This window comes from Pteropus alecto, unplaced genomic scaffold (genome assembly GCF_000325575.1).
Source record: "Pteropus alecto unplaced genomic scaffold, ASM32557v1 scaffold103, whole genome shotgun sequence".
Taxonomy (NCBI): Eukaryota; Metazoa; Chordata; class Mammalia; order Chiroptera; family Pteropodidae; genus Pteropus; species Pteropus alecto.
This window is the reverse complement of record NW_006436288.1, coordinates 8,165,255-8,181,900: the sequence shown is the minus strand read 5'-3', so window position 1 is coordinate 8,181,900 and position 16,646 is coordinate 8,165,255. Positions and strand designations below refer to the sequence as shown.

At 32.0% G+C, this 16,646-nt stretch overlaps 1 protein-coding gene across 4 annotated transcripts in view; it reads left to right on the top strand.

Annotated features, from left to right (window-relative positions):
* The window catches only part of SOX5 (SRY-box 5), a 378,734-nt gene that overhangs the window by 322,361 nt on the left and 39,727 nt on the right, over positions 1-16,646 (top strand). For 2 of the 4 annotated variants that reach the window (XM_015589995.1, XM_006912686.1), the window contains one exon: positions 16,259-16,436. The exons of 1 other annotated variant lie outside the window; for it this stretch is intronic. In XM_015589995.1, the coding sequence (XP_015445481.1) occupies positions 16,259-16,436 (178 nt within the window). Of the gene's footprint in view, positions 1-6,782; positions 6,847-16,258; positions 16,437-16,646 lie in introns of those variants that run through there. One more of the 4 variants, XM_006912688.2, reaches the window with a different exon arrangement.

Genomic DNA, 16,646 nt, shown 5'->3' with positions numbered 1-16,646 from the left:
ATATATATACTCAAATAGATGAAAATTCATTTTCTCCCACATTATTTGCAATACCAGAAAAGACTAAGGACCTTATATTTTTTCATAAAACCACAAACTATTTCTTATTAAAGCTCTATTGCAGTTCTTTTCAAGACCAATTATCAAGACCGAGATTCTGTATGAGACTTTCATTAAAATTGGTCCTTTCAATAACCAAGGAAATCTTTTCTTTTAACTTATTATATAATTTGAACTATTAAGGTTTCTTGTGCAATTTTGATGACTTTGGCAGTGTAGATATTTCATAAACAGGAGAAAAAGAAATTGAGACCTAAAATAGAAAAGGTGAAATACTGCAAAACTTTTTATCTTGTGGTATTTCCAGTAGAACTTAACATAAGAAGAAAATTGCTGTTGTGAAGTATTATGAAAGCATTATGACAGCTATAGGAATATTCTTAAATAGGTACAGATTTGTGTTTTCTGTACTTCTCTATGCAACTCTTCTAAGGATCAAAGTTTCATTTTAAGTCAGCAAGAACTCAATATTCAGGTCAATCCTATATAAATACAAAGCAAAACAAGAATTTTAGGTCAAATGATGGAATTTTTAGTGACGATTTTCATGCTATCATTTTTTTCTGAAAAATGATGGTTCTGATCTAGTTTTAAGAGAACCTCTTGGTAACTTCTGTTGAATTTGCTTTTGCTTGTCTTTGTTAGCATTCATAAAGTTGCCGTGAGCTACAGTTTTGATCTGTTACATCTAGGACTATAATTTATGGACTTGCAACAAACTATGTGAAGGAAAGATCAATTCCCTAAGATTGATCATATCAGATACACTTTCTTTATCCATTGATTTTTAAGTGGCTGGCTCATAATACACACTCAATCTCTGTTTACTAGATTAAATGTTTATATTACACAACTCCATCTTAAATATATGAATTTAAACCTCAGTTATCACTGTTTGTGATATGGTTTTTACTATACATCTATTTTTGCAGTTACATTTATTAATACAACGTGGTTTAAGAGAACATGTCTGTATAAGGAATTTTTTTTTAATTCGGTAATAGTTTTTAGCTCCTGTCAGGTGAACTTTGAAGTCCTTGGTGTAACCATATTATTTTATAGAATTCTGGACATGTAAAATAAAACACTGAGAATTTAATGAGACAAAAAGAAATATTTTGAAAAGTTCTAAAATATTCTTTTAAAATATATTTGAATCCTGTTTTAAAATACGGTTAATAAAATATGATTTATCCTAAATGAGATCTTTTCTACTAGGAAGAGATCTTATTTTTGATCTTTACACTTTTTCCTTTGGGAAAAAGACATATTCCAAGCAGTAGACTTTACATTTTGCTTAAAACAAAGCTACACATTTCTTAACTGGTTTATATAATTTTTAAAAATCACATGATGACTATGTTATTCATAGATGAGGTTTCTAGAGTCACTTTTAGAAGATATTAAATGACATTTATTGAGGTTTATTCAGTAAATCTTTTGAGCACCTACAATATGCTATACACTGGGGTAGAATAATAAAAAAAGAAAAAAGTAGTTAACACCCTGTACAATATAATGGGGAAGACAGGCAAATAAACAGTTAAAATACCAAAATACAATGGGCTAAATACTGATCAAAGAATAATCTGGAGGTATGGAAAATAATTCCCAGCACACCTGAAGAGAAATAGGGTAAGGAAAGACTTCCAGAAAATATCCATTTAGAAGGTTTTTGAAGGAAAATGAACCAGCCTGTGCAAAAACACATAGGTAGGAGTTAGATTTTAGAAACTTAGTTTTGGATTTTATTGAATTCTAAAGAAATAAGGTTGACCATAATGCATCCTTAGAACTTTAGGAGTGAAATTAAGAAGAATGAAAATGTAAAGACAAAAATACCTACAGAATGAAGTCTAACCCCTTTACCATGACATTTGTGATCTAGCCCCACCTGCCTCACTAGTCTAATTTATTACTTTTTCCTTTCTCTTATCCCAGCAATTTGTATTCCAAATGGAATCGCTTCTTTGTGTATCATGTTATTTCACATTCTTTTGCCTATGTTTGTGTCATTCTACCTCTCTGGATGGCGTTGCCCTCTTCATTCCATTTTCCCTCTTGCCTTATAGATCTATCTCAATGATCACCTCAATATAAACCTGGCTACTCATAGATCTATCTCAATGATCACCTCAATATAAACCTGGCTCTTCCATCATATGTGACCCCACTGCACAGATATACACTCCTTGCATAGAATCACAGCACCCTTATGACACTTGATTGTATGACTCTTAGTCGCTTGTGGGTAGGGATTATATCTTATTTATTCTTAGCACCAAGCATAATATTTGACATATAATCATAGCTCTAGTTCTGTTAAAAGAATAAACAAAAAAAATTAGCAAACTATCTGTGGTAGTAAGCCGAAATATTATGTTCAAACATATGACTACTTTTGGTACTCCTTAAGTTGAAGACCAATGACTTGAATAATCTCAATGAAACATGAATTGCATGATTGTACCTATGAAAAATGAAACATTGAATGCTATTGTAATATGTAGAAAGACCATGTACAGTGATATTATAGAAACTAAAAGTAAGATTTGTCATTGTTTATCTTGTTGGTCTAGGTGAGACATACTGAATATAGGAAATACGAGCATTCTGATTATTGTAGAGATGTTATCTGTAGGGAATTATGCACACATAATTTATCAGTCCTTGCAATGAACTGAATGAAGCACTCACTATTTTCTTCTTTTTGCCCTGATTCTGAGTGTGAAATTCTCTTTTTCAGGTAACTTGAAATTAGAAAGTTTACCTTAGAAAACTCAGCAATATTCTGGTCAGGTGTTAATCAATTAATTGGCACTCTAGTTTGTACATTAGCATTATGAGTTCATTTAGTGTGAATACATCTCCAAGTGAATGGCCTCCCTTCCATATGCTGAAGAATTAAGTGGATGCTGAAATGAAGAGTACAGGATTATACAAATATTGGCTAGTTTTGTTAGATTGTTTAATTGACAGTTCAAATAAAGTTTCAGAAGGGAAAATTTCATTTCCTCTCTTATTTTTATGAGATTATCTTTCTCTTTTATGCCAATCTAGCTCAAATGGCAGGAAAATATCTCACCTATACATATTCACATATTTGTTTATATTTTACATACATATATATCTTCCATTTCTTAGTGTAAGGATCAAAAACATAGATTCATTTTATTTGGCAATCAGGTGCCCCCAAAGCAACATTCAAACTGAGGCCAGTTGTAAGGTAAATGCACTCATTCTTTCTCCTTAGTTCAGACTAAAAGATATGATCAAACTCTTATGTAATAATATCATTACAGTTCCTATATAAAAACTTTTATATAATCCAGACTGTGAAATGTATTAATATTTTAATATTATGGGTTGGAAAAAAAATTAAACATGAGGCATTACAACTGAGTTTCACTACACATTAATTATTTTAATTGATTATTTCTTAAATGAATATCTGATGAATCAATCTTGCAGTTCCTCATGATTCATGATATGCTTAACTCAATCCAGACACTTAAGAATCATTATTCTGTGAGAGCTTAAATACAAACTTGAGATCATTATAATTAAAATCAGACCCTTACCTTATGTTCAATTCCAAATCTTTTCATCTTCATTGAATTTTCTTTGGCCTATACCTTGAATTTGATAGTATAACAATGATAGGCAGAATATATGATCTTGCTAAGCATCTTCAATATGTTGAGAAAAAGAAAGACTTTGTCTTCAGGGCACAACATAAAAACTGGCCTTAACTGACATTCTATATAAATAGTCATCACTCCTTGGAATTCTTTAAAGATATCAGTTCCTTCCTGGTCACTGCCATGAAGACAAAGAATACCTTAATGACTCTACTGGGGTTATCATTAAAATAAAAGGAGATTTGCAGACATCAGCTATAAATCACTATAAAATGGCCTGTGGGTAACCTTTGACACAACTCATTTGAAGTAAACCTGAGATGGATTCATAGCCTTTAGTCAAGCCGGTAGGTGGGCTAAAAATCGTTTTCATCCTCTTCATCATTTCTTTGCAATATTTGTTCCTCTTGAAATGACTAGATAGTATTTGGATATATATAAATTGACATGTGTTTTATGTTGAAACAAAATAGGCTCATTCAGATAATAGTTTGATGTTTATGGCATTTCCTTGAAATACTCCTTTGATATGTATTTCAGATATATAAATGCATTTGGAATCTACTTGTAGTTACTTTGTTAAAATAGTCATGATTTGGTATTATAAAAATTTTGCAGGGGTTCTGAGTAATGTTACTCAAATTGAGCTCTGTATGGTCTGTGTCATAACAGGATATAAAAATTTCTTCAGAATTAAGTAGAAATTACAAGATTGCAGTGGTTAGTTTAATTTTTCAAAGAAATTATTGCTTAACAATACTTTTGCCTGTTGGCATGTAGATGTTAAAGAGGTAACTTGAGAATTTGCCTAAGCTTATACTCCTATCATTTGGGTTCAGGTCGCAAGCTCACTAAAATTCTGACTTTTGGCAAATCTTCGAATATCTCTAATCTCAGTTTCTTTATCTGTGAAGTGGGTTGATGATATCTCATAGTCTTGCTCTGAGACTAAAATGAGACAAAATATATGAGGATGCTTTGTGACTTTTAAAGTAAAATTTAGATTTCAGCAAGTAAAGTGAATATTAGAAAATCAGCATTAAAAATGAAAAGATATAAAAATACTTAAATTATTTAAAAAATTTATTGGTTTTTAGGTTACTAAACTTATTAAATGTACTTTTATATGTTTTATAATATTTAACTACTACCCCAAAATATTTCTATAACCAAGAGTAAATAGGGCTATAAACATTTATTTACTTTTCAGAAACTAGCTCCCTTAATGACAAAATTTCCTTAAAAAAATCAATATTTCTTTTGACTTCAGAAGTTCTCAGGTCAAAATTGCATAACTCATGTGATTATTTAGATATGTATTATACATTTTCTTTTGTTCACTCTCTAATAGGTTAATTATAAGAAGAGAAAGGGAAAAAACACTTTAAGTCAATAATAATTAGAAAATAATTACTTTTGATGAATATCTTGAGGAGGGGAAAAATAACCTTTATTTCTAGTAAAAATCATCTAATTCCAAATGGCAAATTTTATAGAACTTAATGTTCTGAGAACTCATGCCCTTGATACCCTTTTGTATTTTCAGACTCTTCAAAAAACTGGTGTTAGGAGCCACACAATTAGGAAATTATAACCTTATGAAAAGTTCTGAAAATTGCATTTAAGTTAGATACCTGACATCCAAAGTCTAAATCCTGGTCCTAGACTAGGGAATCAACCACATTTGTGACAAAGAATTCAGTCTAAATAATTCAGGCTAAATGAAATATAATTTTATTTCAAAAGAACTTCCTTCATGACACTCTTTTAGATTAATCACAATGATATTTCTTTAAGTGTTAAAATTTCCTAGCAATTGACATAGCCTTAAACTGTTCTGTCATTTAGTGTCTGTACACTGCTTCACCAAATGGACTATACATTCTCTCCCATGATTAGCAATGTTGGGAATAACGCTTAAAAGATGCTTTTGTAGCAAATTAAAGAATAAACCTACTACATGAGGAGGAAAAAAGGCATAAGAGACAACTTTTTAAATTCTATATTCAGAAAGGAAAATCGCTAATGCCACTCTTAATCTGAAGGGGGAGAATCAGTCTGAGTTAAAGCAAGTGGGAGTGAGAGAGGTGAGTTTTGCATTTAATTTTATTTTTAGTTATCTTTGGACTCTTACCCCTTTATCTTCAATAACTGCCTGCCCCTCTTTCACTGTCTGCAATGAATGGAGTGAAAGAGTTGTAGTTTGGATGTACTGACCTAGTAAAGTTTAAAGTTAAATTAATAGGAAGCCTGTCGCTAAGGAGTTCCTGACAATGGAACTCCTCTGTTAGCTGACATCTCTCTGAGTAGAAAGCAGTGGGTCCCAAAGATTTCAAACCTTCAGCCCTAAGGGGAAAGCAAGAAGAAAAGGGAGCAAAGCTCTGAAGATTGAGAGCTATGAAATTCAAGTCGTGAGAAGAATTCATTTGAAGAGTTTTAAATGTGAAGGGATACATTCTGGTAGAGCATATGCTCCTATTTTGTTATTCACTAGTCAAAGTGGCATTTGAATTGTGTGTAGATGTAAAGAATTTTTAAAAGATTTTATGAAAAATAATAGAAAAACTTAGAATTTATCAAGAATCATTGCTTAATCTTGTAATTAAAATTTAGTAGTCAATGTTTATTATTCTTTTTTTTTATTTAAGGCATATGTGTAGATGATAAAAACAGTATACTAATGCCTACCTCCATGAAAGTTGTACTGTAAAAGGGGAGAGTACTCAGATCAACCATAAAGGTCCCCTTAAAGAGTAGTCTTCTTAAAATATTTAAAATCTGATTGTTCTGCCATCAGCAATTCAGGAAAACAACTAATGCAAAATGGTGGTATGGTTGTTGTAGTCAGTAAAAATTAGGTACTGCCTTAGTCTTCTCTAACCACCTTGCTCTGTATCTCATTTGCTTTCAAACCCATTACACACACACACACACACACACACACACACACACGCACATGCACACACACACACACATGTCCATTCTTCCTGAGGTTTGTGCCTTAAACAATTTAGCCCTTATTTAAGTTTCCCAAATAAACACCAATACATTGGTTAACTGTCATAACTGTGATTAATCATTAGGCAGTCATAGTGAGTTTCCTAGACTATTAGAGATTTATGCCCATTAGAACCTGTACATGCATGTATATAAGCATTGGAAATGAGGTCTTCAGTTTAATTAATTACAGTTAGTTTTAAATGATGTATATCATTATGCTTTCTATTTCTCCTCTACTTTTCTTTCAGATTGACTATCTAAAGATAATCTATCTTCTTATATTCAGACTAAACTTTTCCCAGGATCTAGAAAATCTAAAAGAATCACAGATATTTTTGGAAAGGAAAGTTGTTTAGCCCTCTGAGGGTCTTCCAAAATATTTGATTTTGTTTGCTTTGTTTTAAGATAAACTCAATCTTTTAATATTTTTATGAGTGTTTATCCTCCTGAATAATAGACTTTTATGTGATGTTTTTACCTCTCCTTTATGTGACCCCACTGAGACACACAGTCTATACTCAGTTGTATTGGTGTTATGTATATTATTCTGCTGTCCTTTTAATATTAATTCCTTTTTAAGATTCAGGTAGAGAGATGAGAGTGCTCATTCTGTACATCCAGGTGCAGGTAGAGGTGCCATTCCCAACTTGGAGGTAGTAGTAGAATTTGATCAGTGTGGCTTCTATTTTCTTACAGTCTATTTTGTAAAGCTTTTTCGCTTTGAGAGCTCCTGCTTTATTTATTTATTTTTTGTTAATCCATTTCATCACTTGATAATTTTGTAGTTCTTGATTAATTTTTTTTCACATATTTCAAGTGGAACTAATAAGAAAAGAACAGTGACAAATGCTTTTTAATTATGAATTTAAGGACTATCAGGTAGTGCCAAAAAATTATTTTTGTGCATGGAGTGACCATCTCTTCAGTTCTCTAAAACTTTTTAAAGCTTTTGAGATTTACATTTAAAAGTTAATACGAAGAACTGATTTGATTACAGTAGTGCCCCTTATCCATGGGGGATATGTTCAAAGACCCTCAGTGGATGTCTGAAACTGTGCATAGTACTGAATCCTATATATTCTATGTTTCTTCCTATTCATGCATATACTTTACAACTTCTCTTTGGAATATCCAAATTGTCAGCATCTCTACCCTTGTGCTTTGAGGCCATTATTAAGTAAAATAAGGATTACTCGAACACAAGCACTACAATACTTGCAACAGTCAATCTGATAACTGAGATGGCAACTACGTGACCAATGGGAAGGAGCATATATAATGTGGAGATACTAGACAAAGAGATGATTCTCATCTTGGGAAAGACAGAGCAGGAGCAGCATGGCATAAGATTTCATCACTCTACTCAGAACGGTGTGCAATTCCAAACTTATGAATTGTTTAATTCTGGAACTTGCCATTTAATGTTGTCTGACTATGGTTGACAGCAGGTAACTGAAATGGAGGAGGGAAGAAAAACCTTGGATAAAGGGGGACTACTGTATTAACATCAAACCTTACCAATCTGTGCTTTCTTTTGGTAAACTGTTAATCATTTAAAAAGATAGTAGCAATCATCAGATGTAAGGAATACCATAGGACAAAATAACATTATTAGGAATTTGAAGTTGTCTAGGAACCAGAGGTTAAACAAAATTAAATCTGAAACACCATACATTTTATGCTGGTTCATGTTATAACTGTCCTCATCAAATATTATTGTTGACACTTGTATTCCTCCCATCTTCCCCTTTTCAAATATAGTTCAAGAAATTTAACAGAATTTCTATGAGTAGGTTTTTATCTGGCAATGTAGCTAAAGATCTTCTCATATGACATTCTTCTTATTAATATATAGAAACTATCAATAGATTATACTTTTAGAACATTTTGAAACTAAAAAGTAGAGGTTAGATAGTTAACCTAAAAGTAAGATCTTAAAAGCTATTAAGTTAGATATGTTAAGGAGAGGGAAGAGGAAATATTAAAAGAAAAGGAAATGGTAAAAAAAAATGGTGACATCTAGCTTTGCAAAGGAAATAAAGCTGAAGGAGATTCATAAAATATACTCACATATGTGGTTAAAGAATGAGAAACAAGTATTTTTATAGGAGACAAAATGAGGTAATGGTAAAAAGATGCTTTGGAATCACCTAAGAACTTAAGTGTATATTGGCTATACATACTTATTTCATAGAGGATGGATTAATTATTGCTACCTAATAAAATACTCTCAAATTTAGTGACTTTAGACAATAAATGCTTATCTCACACAGTTTCTGTGGGTCAGGAATCTGGGAGCAGCTTACCAGGTAGATGTAACTAAGAGTCTCGTGGTTGCAATCAAGTTGTCATCTGGGGCTGGAGTCATCTGAAAGCTTGACTGGTACTGGTCTATTTACTCCCAAAGTGGCTCCCTCACATGCCTAACAAGTAAGTGCTGGTTGTTGGCAGGAGGCTTAGCTCCTTCCACTTGAACATTGCCATAGGCTATTTGAGTGTCCTTCTCAAATAGGATCATCTCCCAAGGGTAACTTTGTCCCCCAGAAAACAATTGGCAATGTCTGGAGTTATTTTGGATGGCTGAAACTTGGGCAGGAGTGCTACGAGCATCTAGTGGTAGAAGCCAGGATTACTGCTACACATCCTACAGTACACAGGACAGTCCCTCACAACAAAGAATTATTCAGTCCAAAATGGCAATAGTTCTAAGGTTGAGAAATCTTGCCCTAGAGCAAAATGATCCAAGAAAGAAGAAGGTAGAAGCTGCAGTGTCTTTTATAACCTAGCATCAAGAGTCAAACTGTCATTTCTGCAGTATCCTATTGGTTGTGTATATCAACCCTATTTATTGTGGGAGAAGAATACACAGAGGTATAAATACCAGGAGGCAAGAATTATGGAGGACTGTCTTGGAGGCTGACTGTCACAGAAGAACTTTGTGTGTAGAAAGAATGGCATTATTTGGTTTAGGTATTTCAAAGCAATTTTTTAAAAATAAAAAAATAGGTGTGAAATATTGTTGATATTCCAGGAGCCATGCTCTTTATTGTTTCTCTATTTGTTTTCAAATATAAATGTATATGTTCGTAGGTACAATTTACAGTTTTGAGGTATTAAATGAATAAAGAAAATATTATTAATGGAAAAGGTACGGGGGACATTTTAAACAAAAAATTAAATGATGAATACTATTTGAATACCTTTAAATTAAAAGGACCAACGATTTAAATATAAAAGCAATGTGTAATTTATCACATTGAAGCAATTGTCCCCCAACTACACTACTAACATCCGCTTTTAAAGGGAGCAGGTGTACGTTAAGCAAAACTGTAAAATGACAAAACGAGGAAGCCAAATGGGAAGCTAGAACATATTACCTTCAGCTAAATAATTTGATTGTCATTTAAATGGCAATCAAGTCTAATAGTAGCATTAACATAGCAAAATACCTATCAAAGAATTCCTAGAGCTCTATCGGGCTGGTTAGCAAGGCATCTTGCAATCTGTAAGTCCAAAACCAAGCATGTGTTCATGAAAAGGGCTTCAGGACTATGTGCTCTGTAAGATGATGGGCTTGATTTTGGGATAACAGGAAACTACTAATTAAGTATGGAGTTGGAGTGGCCACATGAGCAGGATTTCTAATTCTTCAGGGGCTAAAGAAATAATAAGATTGTTAAAATTAGTTTTTATCTTATATCACTTTGGTTGACTCTTGCGCATAAATGTAAACCTTTCCTCATCTCAGTTCTACATGAAGGAAAGATTAGGAACCTGCCAGTCTTTTTGGAGATCCTCGTTATATTTCTATTTTGTTTTTGTTGTTGTTTTTGTTTTGTTTTGTTTTTCTTTCTAGTAATCCTCTACTGAACTATAGGAAAAAAATGCTTTATTTGAGTGGGAAAGCTGAGAGAGGGCACCCACAGTGAATAAGAGGGATAGAAGAGGAGAAAAGATGAATGTGGCCACAAGCTGGAGAAGAGAGATGTAGCAGCAGTGTATATTATGCAGTTCAGCCTGTCGTATAACTTCCCTACTTAATTTAATATGATTATTTCATCAGAGAGGATAATAGCAGCAGTATGATTAATTTTGCAACATGTTTCACGAATGCTTTTACTCTTCCCCATATGTTGTTATTGCTACTTACTTCACATGACTGTTTATGATCATTATGAGGACAATCACCGTTTTCAAATTGTGTAGAGGAAGTAGCCTGAAATTATTTATACATCTATTTCAATCATTATGTGGCTATTAAAGAATCAAAGCGTATTTATAAATGAAATAATATACTAAGTGCATAGAAAAACTGTCTTCAAAGAATTCCATGTAAATAAAATGCAATTCCACATACATGTACACCTAGGTCTCAAAAATAAAAAGTAAATGCATTTCTTTGCTCCTTTATCATTGACCATCCAAAACCAAAGTCTCGAAGCCACATGCCTCAAGGTCAGGTGATTTGCATTTTTGTAATGTCTATCATATAACAGGAATTAATAAATAGTTGAAATTTCATTCAATAAATAATGAATGGATGAATGATTGAATAAATTTTCGTGTTCCTGTTCATTGCCATTAGATTGCTATAAATTTAACTGTGAAATAAATGTTTGATTTTCAATAACTACTTTAGGTAAATTTTTAAGGAAGTGGATTTAAGAGACTACTGTGATATGATGTAAACTAGATCATCAATTAGGTAATGAGCATGAATGAAGATGTGAAGTTTTTCTTCTGGAGGATACACTCATTTGCATATCCTTGGTGGTGCATCTTATAGCCTGGCACGTGGGTATGTTTTCATGTTGTGAAGGACAAGGATGCAAATAGAAAGAAAGGAGTAGACTTCTTTAAGATACTAGTATTCTTATTTTCTAGTTCTCTATTAAAATTCCTTATCAAAGAATGAATGAAGGCTGAGAACTGGAGAGAGAGAAGTAGCCCTCCAGGATTCTGGAGAATAATTTTTCTTTTATAAATTATGTTTGGTTTCTTTAAGTAAACATCAAAAATGTTTTTGGTCGCTGTGCATTACAAAATTAGGAATATTATACAATTATGTTAGTGTAACATGTTTTTCCTAGAATAAGCTTATTATTAGAAAACCATCTAAATGAAATATATTTTAACTCTATATTTTATAGTGTTTGCTAAGTTTACATGGAATAATCCTTTCATTCACGATGAGTTGGTATTTCTTCAGTGCATCTGAGGCTGTATGTTTGTGTCAAATTCTTTTCTTAATCTAATTTATTATTTATATGTGTAGCGGCTTTTCGTTGGCTGGTATACAAATTCATTAGAACATCCGTAATACTTTTAGTTCTGTGACCACAGCTCTGATATTAAGTGAAATGTTTGCTTTCAGACAAGTTATGATAGCCATAGTAAATGGAACATGCCTGAACTATTATATTTGTTTGTATTGTACTTGTTTTGCATTCTATCCCAGAAAACTAAGATTATAAAATACTCTATTAGGAAAAGTTATAACATGAATAGGTTCCAAAAACTTGTAATTGGATATACAAAATAATATTCTCTTGCACATTATTGTATGAAGTGTTATATTTCTGGTATATTGCACATGAACCTTTCATATTTTCCTTAAAGAATAGTCTAAGTTAAAAACACTTTAGAATTAAAGAAGGAAATTTTCAATGCTCTATAGCATAGAAAACAGAGAGGCATAAAAAATCAAAATAAGTAAACAATTTGTGCCTTAACTTTTAAACTAATGTATAAAATAGCAAATATATGTATTCATTTTATTGTTTGTATATTGACCTTTATGTGGCTTATATGTAGTAGTATTATATGATTAGGCCTGAATTTCAGAAATTATATTTCACAGACATCTTTCAAATTTTAAGTTAAAAATTGTCATGGAAACGAAGAGTATTGTATGTTGAGTCCAAAAACCTGGGTTCATTAGAACTTTCTGAGCTTAAGTTTCCTCTCGCGGGTTATTAATTACTTCACAGTATTGAAGATTAAAAAAATGATTTGAAATATTTACAATTCTACAAATGTAAATAATAACCTTCTATTAGTTAAAACTCGCTACATAAGCTTACACATTTACTTTACTTATGCAATTACTTATATGCTTGCTTTATATTTATCATACACAAGTTGGGAGCTCCTCAACAGATACATAAGATTCTTCTTACCTATCAGTTTGTATATAAATGAAATGAATATGAAACACACTATTTTCAAATTTCAACTAGCAATATCATTTAACAATTGGACAAATAACTAAAAGGAAATTGCTTTCCTCACTGCTTGATAGTGAACTTGATAGAAATCTTTTCCAATGCTTTCTTGACCTTGAAAATCACTTACATTCTTTTATATGTAAATTATTTTTTATAATTTTTAAATATGCTTTATTTGTCAAAATACAAGTTAATAATCTTAAGCTTTTAAATTTTTCCTAAAAAAGATATCACAAATAAAAAAGTAAAAAAGGCCTTACTTTTGGTGTTTATTGTGCATATTCATATTTATGAGAATACATGTCATAAATAGTCTACTTCCATTTTATAGTTATGATTTTTGAATTTTCATTTAGTCAAATAAAAATTAATAGAAAATAGGAAACTACCGTAATTTTATATTTTTCATTAATAATAGGAATTTGGCATAATAACTCAGTAAATTATTCAAAGAATATAATTGTAAAATAATATCATATAATGGGTCAAAATTATTTATATAGTTACCAGTAGTATAAGGATTAAGCATGTGGGTTCTTATTAATATACCATTAGCCTGGTCACACAATAAAAGAGAATGAAAAGGCAATTATGAATGACATTTCTATCAACTTTGGAACTGTCAACCTCTATTATGTCCTTGGGGCTTTGCACTTTTTGACTTTCAGACATCTGTGATGCCTTGAATGGAGGAGAATATTCAGAGTTCCAGTGGGTCTCCGCTTTGGGTAGCCATTTTTCAGTATGTGCATATAATAGTTCTTAGTGCTTAAAGATAAGCCAGTGACATTTCACCCCATCAGCACCCACATCTGCATCATCTTCATTAACACCACCATTTCCCCTCTACGTACCCTCATATTCTGTTTCCTCTGTGCTCATAAATCTCTGTTGTATCTCTGGGAATATATTTCTTCTGCTCTTTTTTTTCTACACAGTCAAGTGAAACAGCCACCTTTAATTTCTCCAAGTATCCCCTGAAAACTTTTGGAAGAGTTGTGATGCTGTCAGAGGAAGTTTTCAGGTTGTCATGACAAAAGCCAGAAGTTTCACACAGAAGGTAGTAAGCAGATAGAACATTTGATGGGAGAAAAATGCTTAGAATATACACAGCTGCTTAGTAAACAGTCAGTGAAGCTCCTGTCTGAAGGATATTTTGGCTAAATAACAGGGATAAAAATCTAGATTCTAATCCTTATTGACTCACTCAATCTCAGTAGTGTTTAGTTTATCGTGCATATGCATGTTTTGGTGTATTTTGTCGTGTATTATTATTAGCATATGGTATATTCCAACAAAATTTTAAAGGTTGAAATAATATTACACTTCCTTAATGTCACCTCCTTATATTGTGGAAATTTTCATAAAAGTTTTCAAAACCTAATAAATATTTTTAAATAATCTTTCTTTATATTATGTAAGGCAGTGTCCCTCAAACATTAGTGTGCATCGGAATCACCTGGGAATGCTTGTTAAAACACAGACTGCTGGAACCCACCTCCAAAGTCTCCATGATAAGAGAATTTGCCTTTTTAACAAGTTCCCAGGTGGTGCTGATGGTACTAGTCCAAGGACCTCATTTTGAGAATTAGCCATCCATATTAGAGTATAGGACAAAAGGGACACAATACTCTTGGGTTTCTGCCAACCATAGCATCATATAAAAGGATTATGGCTGACTAGCTCAACTAAATGTTCAAATTGAAAGAGCTAGGGATGATTTTGTCCCCTGTACTTTTTAAAATGCTAAAGTAAACTTTTCAAAATTATATACTGAGCCAGTCATGAAATTATCTTATTTAACTTCCTTCCAAGATTCTATGAATCCATATAAATGTAGTATAATGGTCTTAATTTATTATGCATCTAACATGATCTCAGATTGCCATTTGAATTATCTCATGGATTTTAAATAACTGTTCTTTTCTCTGAATCAGAAAATAGAATTGAAAAAAAAAAATTGTTAAAGAGTAATTTTCCCTAGCCTGTTCGTAAGTTTCCTAAGTGCAGTTAACCATAGAATCTAATAGCAGTAAACCATTTTTAAAGATATAAACTTGAAATAGATGCCATATTATACCATTTTATCATTTTTATAGAGTGATTTATTTCAATGGTTTTGGTAAAAATATACATGAAATTTTGTACATATTAATTAACACTTCCATGTCACCAGATTACACCACTTGATTCTAAACTGTTTCACAAGTTATCCTGCTACTGCCGGTATATTTTTTAACGAAAATAAGAGTAGCTAAATAGAAACTATTTTTCTACAATAATACCTGTGTAAAATTGGATATAATGTAAACAATAAAGTACAAACATGTCACAATATTGCAATTTTTAGAGCACAGGAAAGGAATGACTTTCTCAATTTGCAACAAAAGTGATACAATGTCAATATTATTTGATTCCTATATATTATGATAAACATTTGAGTGATGATTATATCCATAAATTGTATGTATGAAATTACATAAGGCTAATATAGATAGGTATAGTTTTATACCTACCTATATTAACTATATAGGTATAATGTAAACTATGTAAACTTGACCTATTCAAGCATAGAACATTTGGAAAGCACCATACCTGATGAACTGACCACATATAGATCTTTATATCACCATGTAGTGCACTAAAAAAAAAATCTGGAAGACAAATTGGGATTTAAAAAATGTAATGTTAAGTATGTAGGACAGTGTTACATATGAATAAACAGTGCATATTAGGGTAATGTTTATTATGTTTATTTTTAGATCAAATCCAAAAGTGTTGTGAAACCTAAGAAAAAGAGATTATTTTCTAAGAAAGTTTTTTTTTCAGTTAGAAAGTTTTCTTTTCTTTTTTGTATTTAATTTGGAGAGCAGTTCTGATCAGAGATACACACCATTTAACTTCTCCATCATGGATGTTCCAGGTACTCTACCTAAGCGCCAGGATACAAAGATGCTTGAGACTCAACCCCTGTTCTTCAAAGTTTGGGAAAAAACCTATCTACATCAGAATTTTATATGAACTATGCATTGTCTCTCAATATAAATGAATAGTACAAGTAATATCTCTTTAAGAATATTTCTTACAGGCAACATTACTCATGTGCTTTCTGGATAGTGTATTTTATCTTATACAAAAGGTTTTTCATAATACATAGTTGAAAGTGACATTGTTGACAACTGACCAAATACTGTAATGTTAACATTGAATGTTAAGATCACTGATGGTAGAATAATTTGATGGGAAATGACAAGCAGTATACCTGTGTTTTTCTAGACATTTTTAATCAGCCTTTCCTTATCACAGCTCATGTTCTAATAATCATTGCAGGATGAAGTGGCACAGCCACTGAACCTATCAGCTAAACCCAAGACCTCTGATGGCAAATCACCCACATCACCCACCTCTCCCCATATGCCAGCTCTGAGAATAAACAGTGGGGCAGGCCCCCTCAAAGCCTCTGTCCCAGCAGCATTAGCTAGTCCTTCAGCCAGAGTTAGCACAATAGGTAAGTTCTTTTTCTTTTGTTCTTGCTGATTTTCTGTTTATGGCAATTGAATGAAATTATCTTTTAATGGCAAATCAAGCATACCCTGTGCATGGCTTTAGTTTCATAGGAAAGTTCCAATTTGATAAACCTGAAGTCCAAGTTATACTGTCCCCCTGAAAATCTAACTGAACTGGTTATGTTTGTTGATGTAATATATGTTCTTAAGTG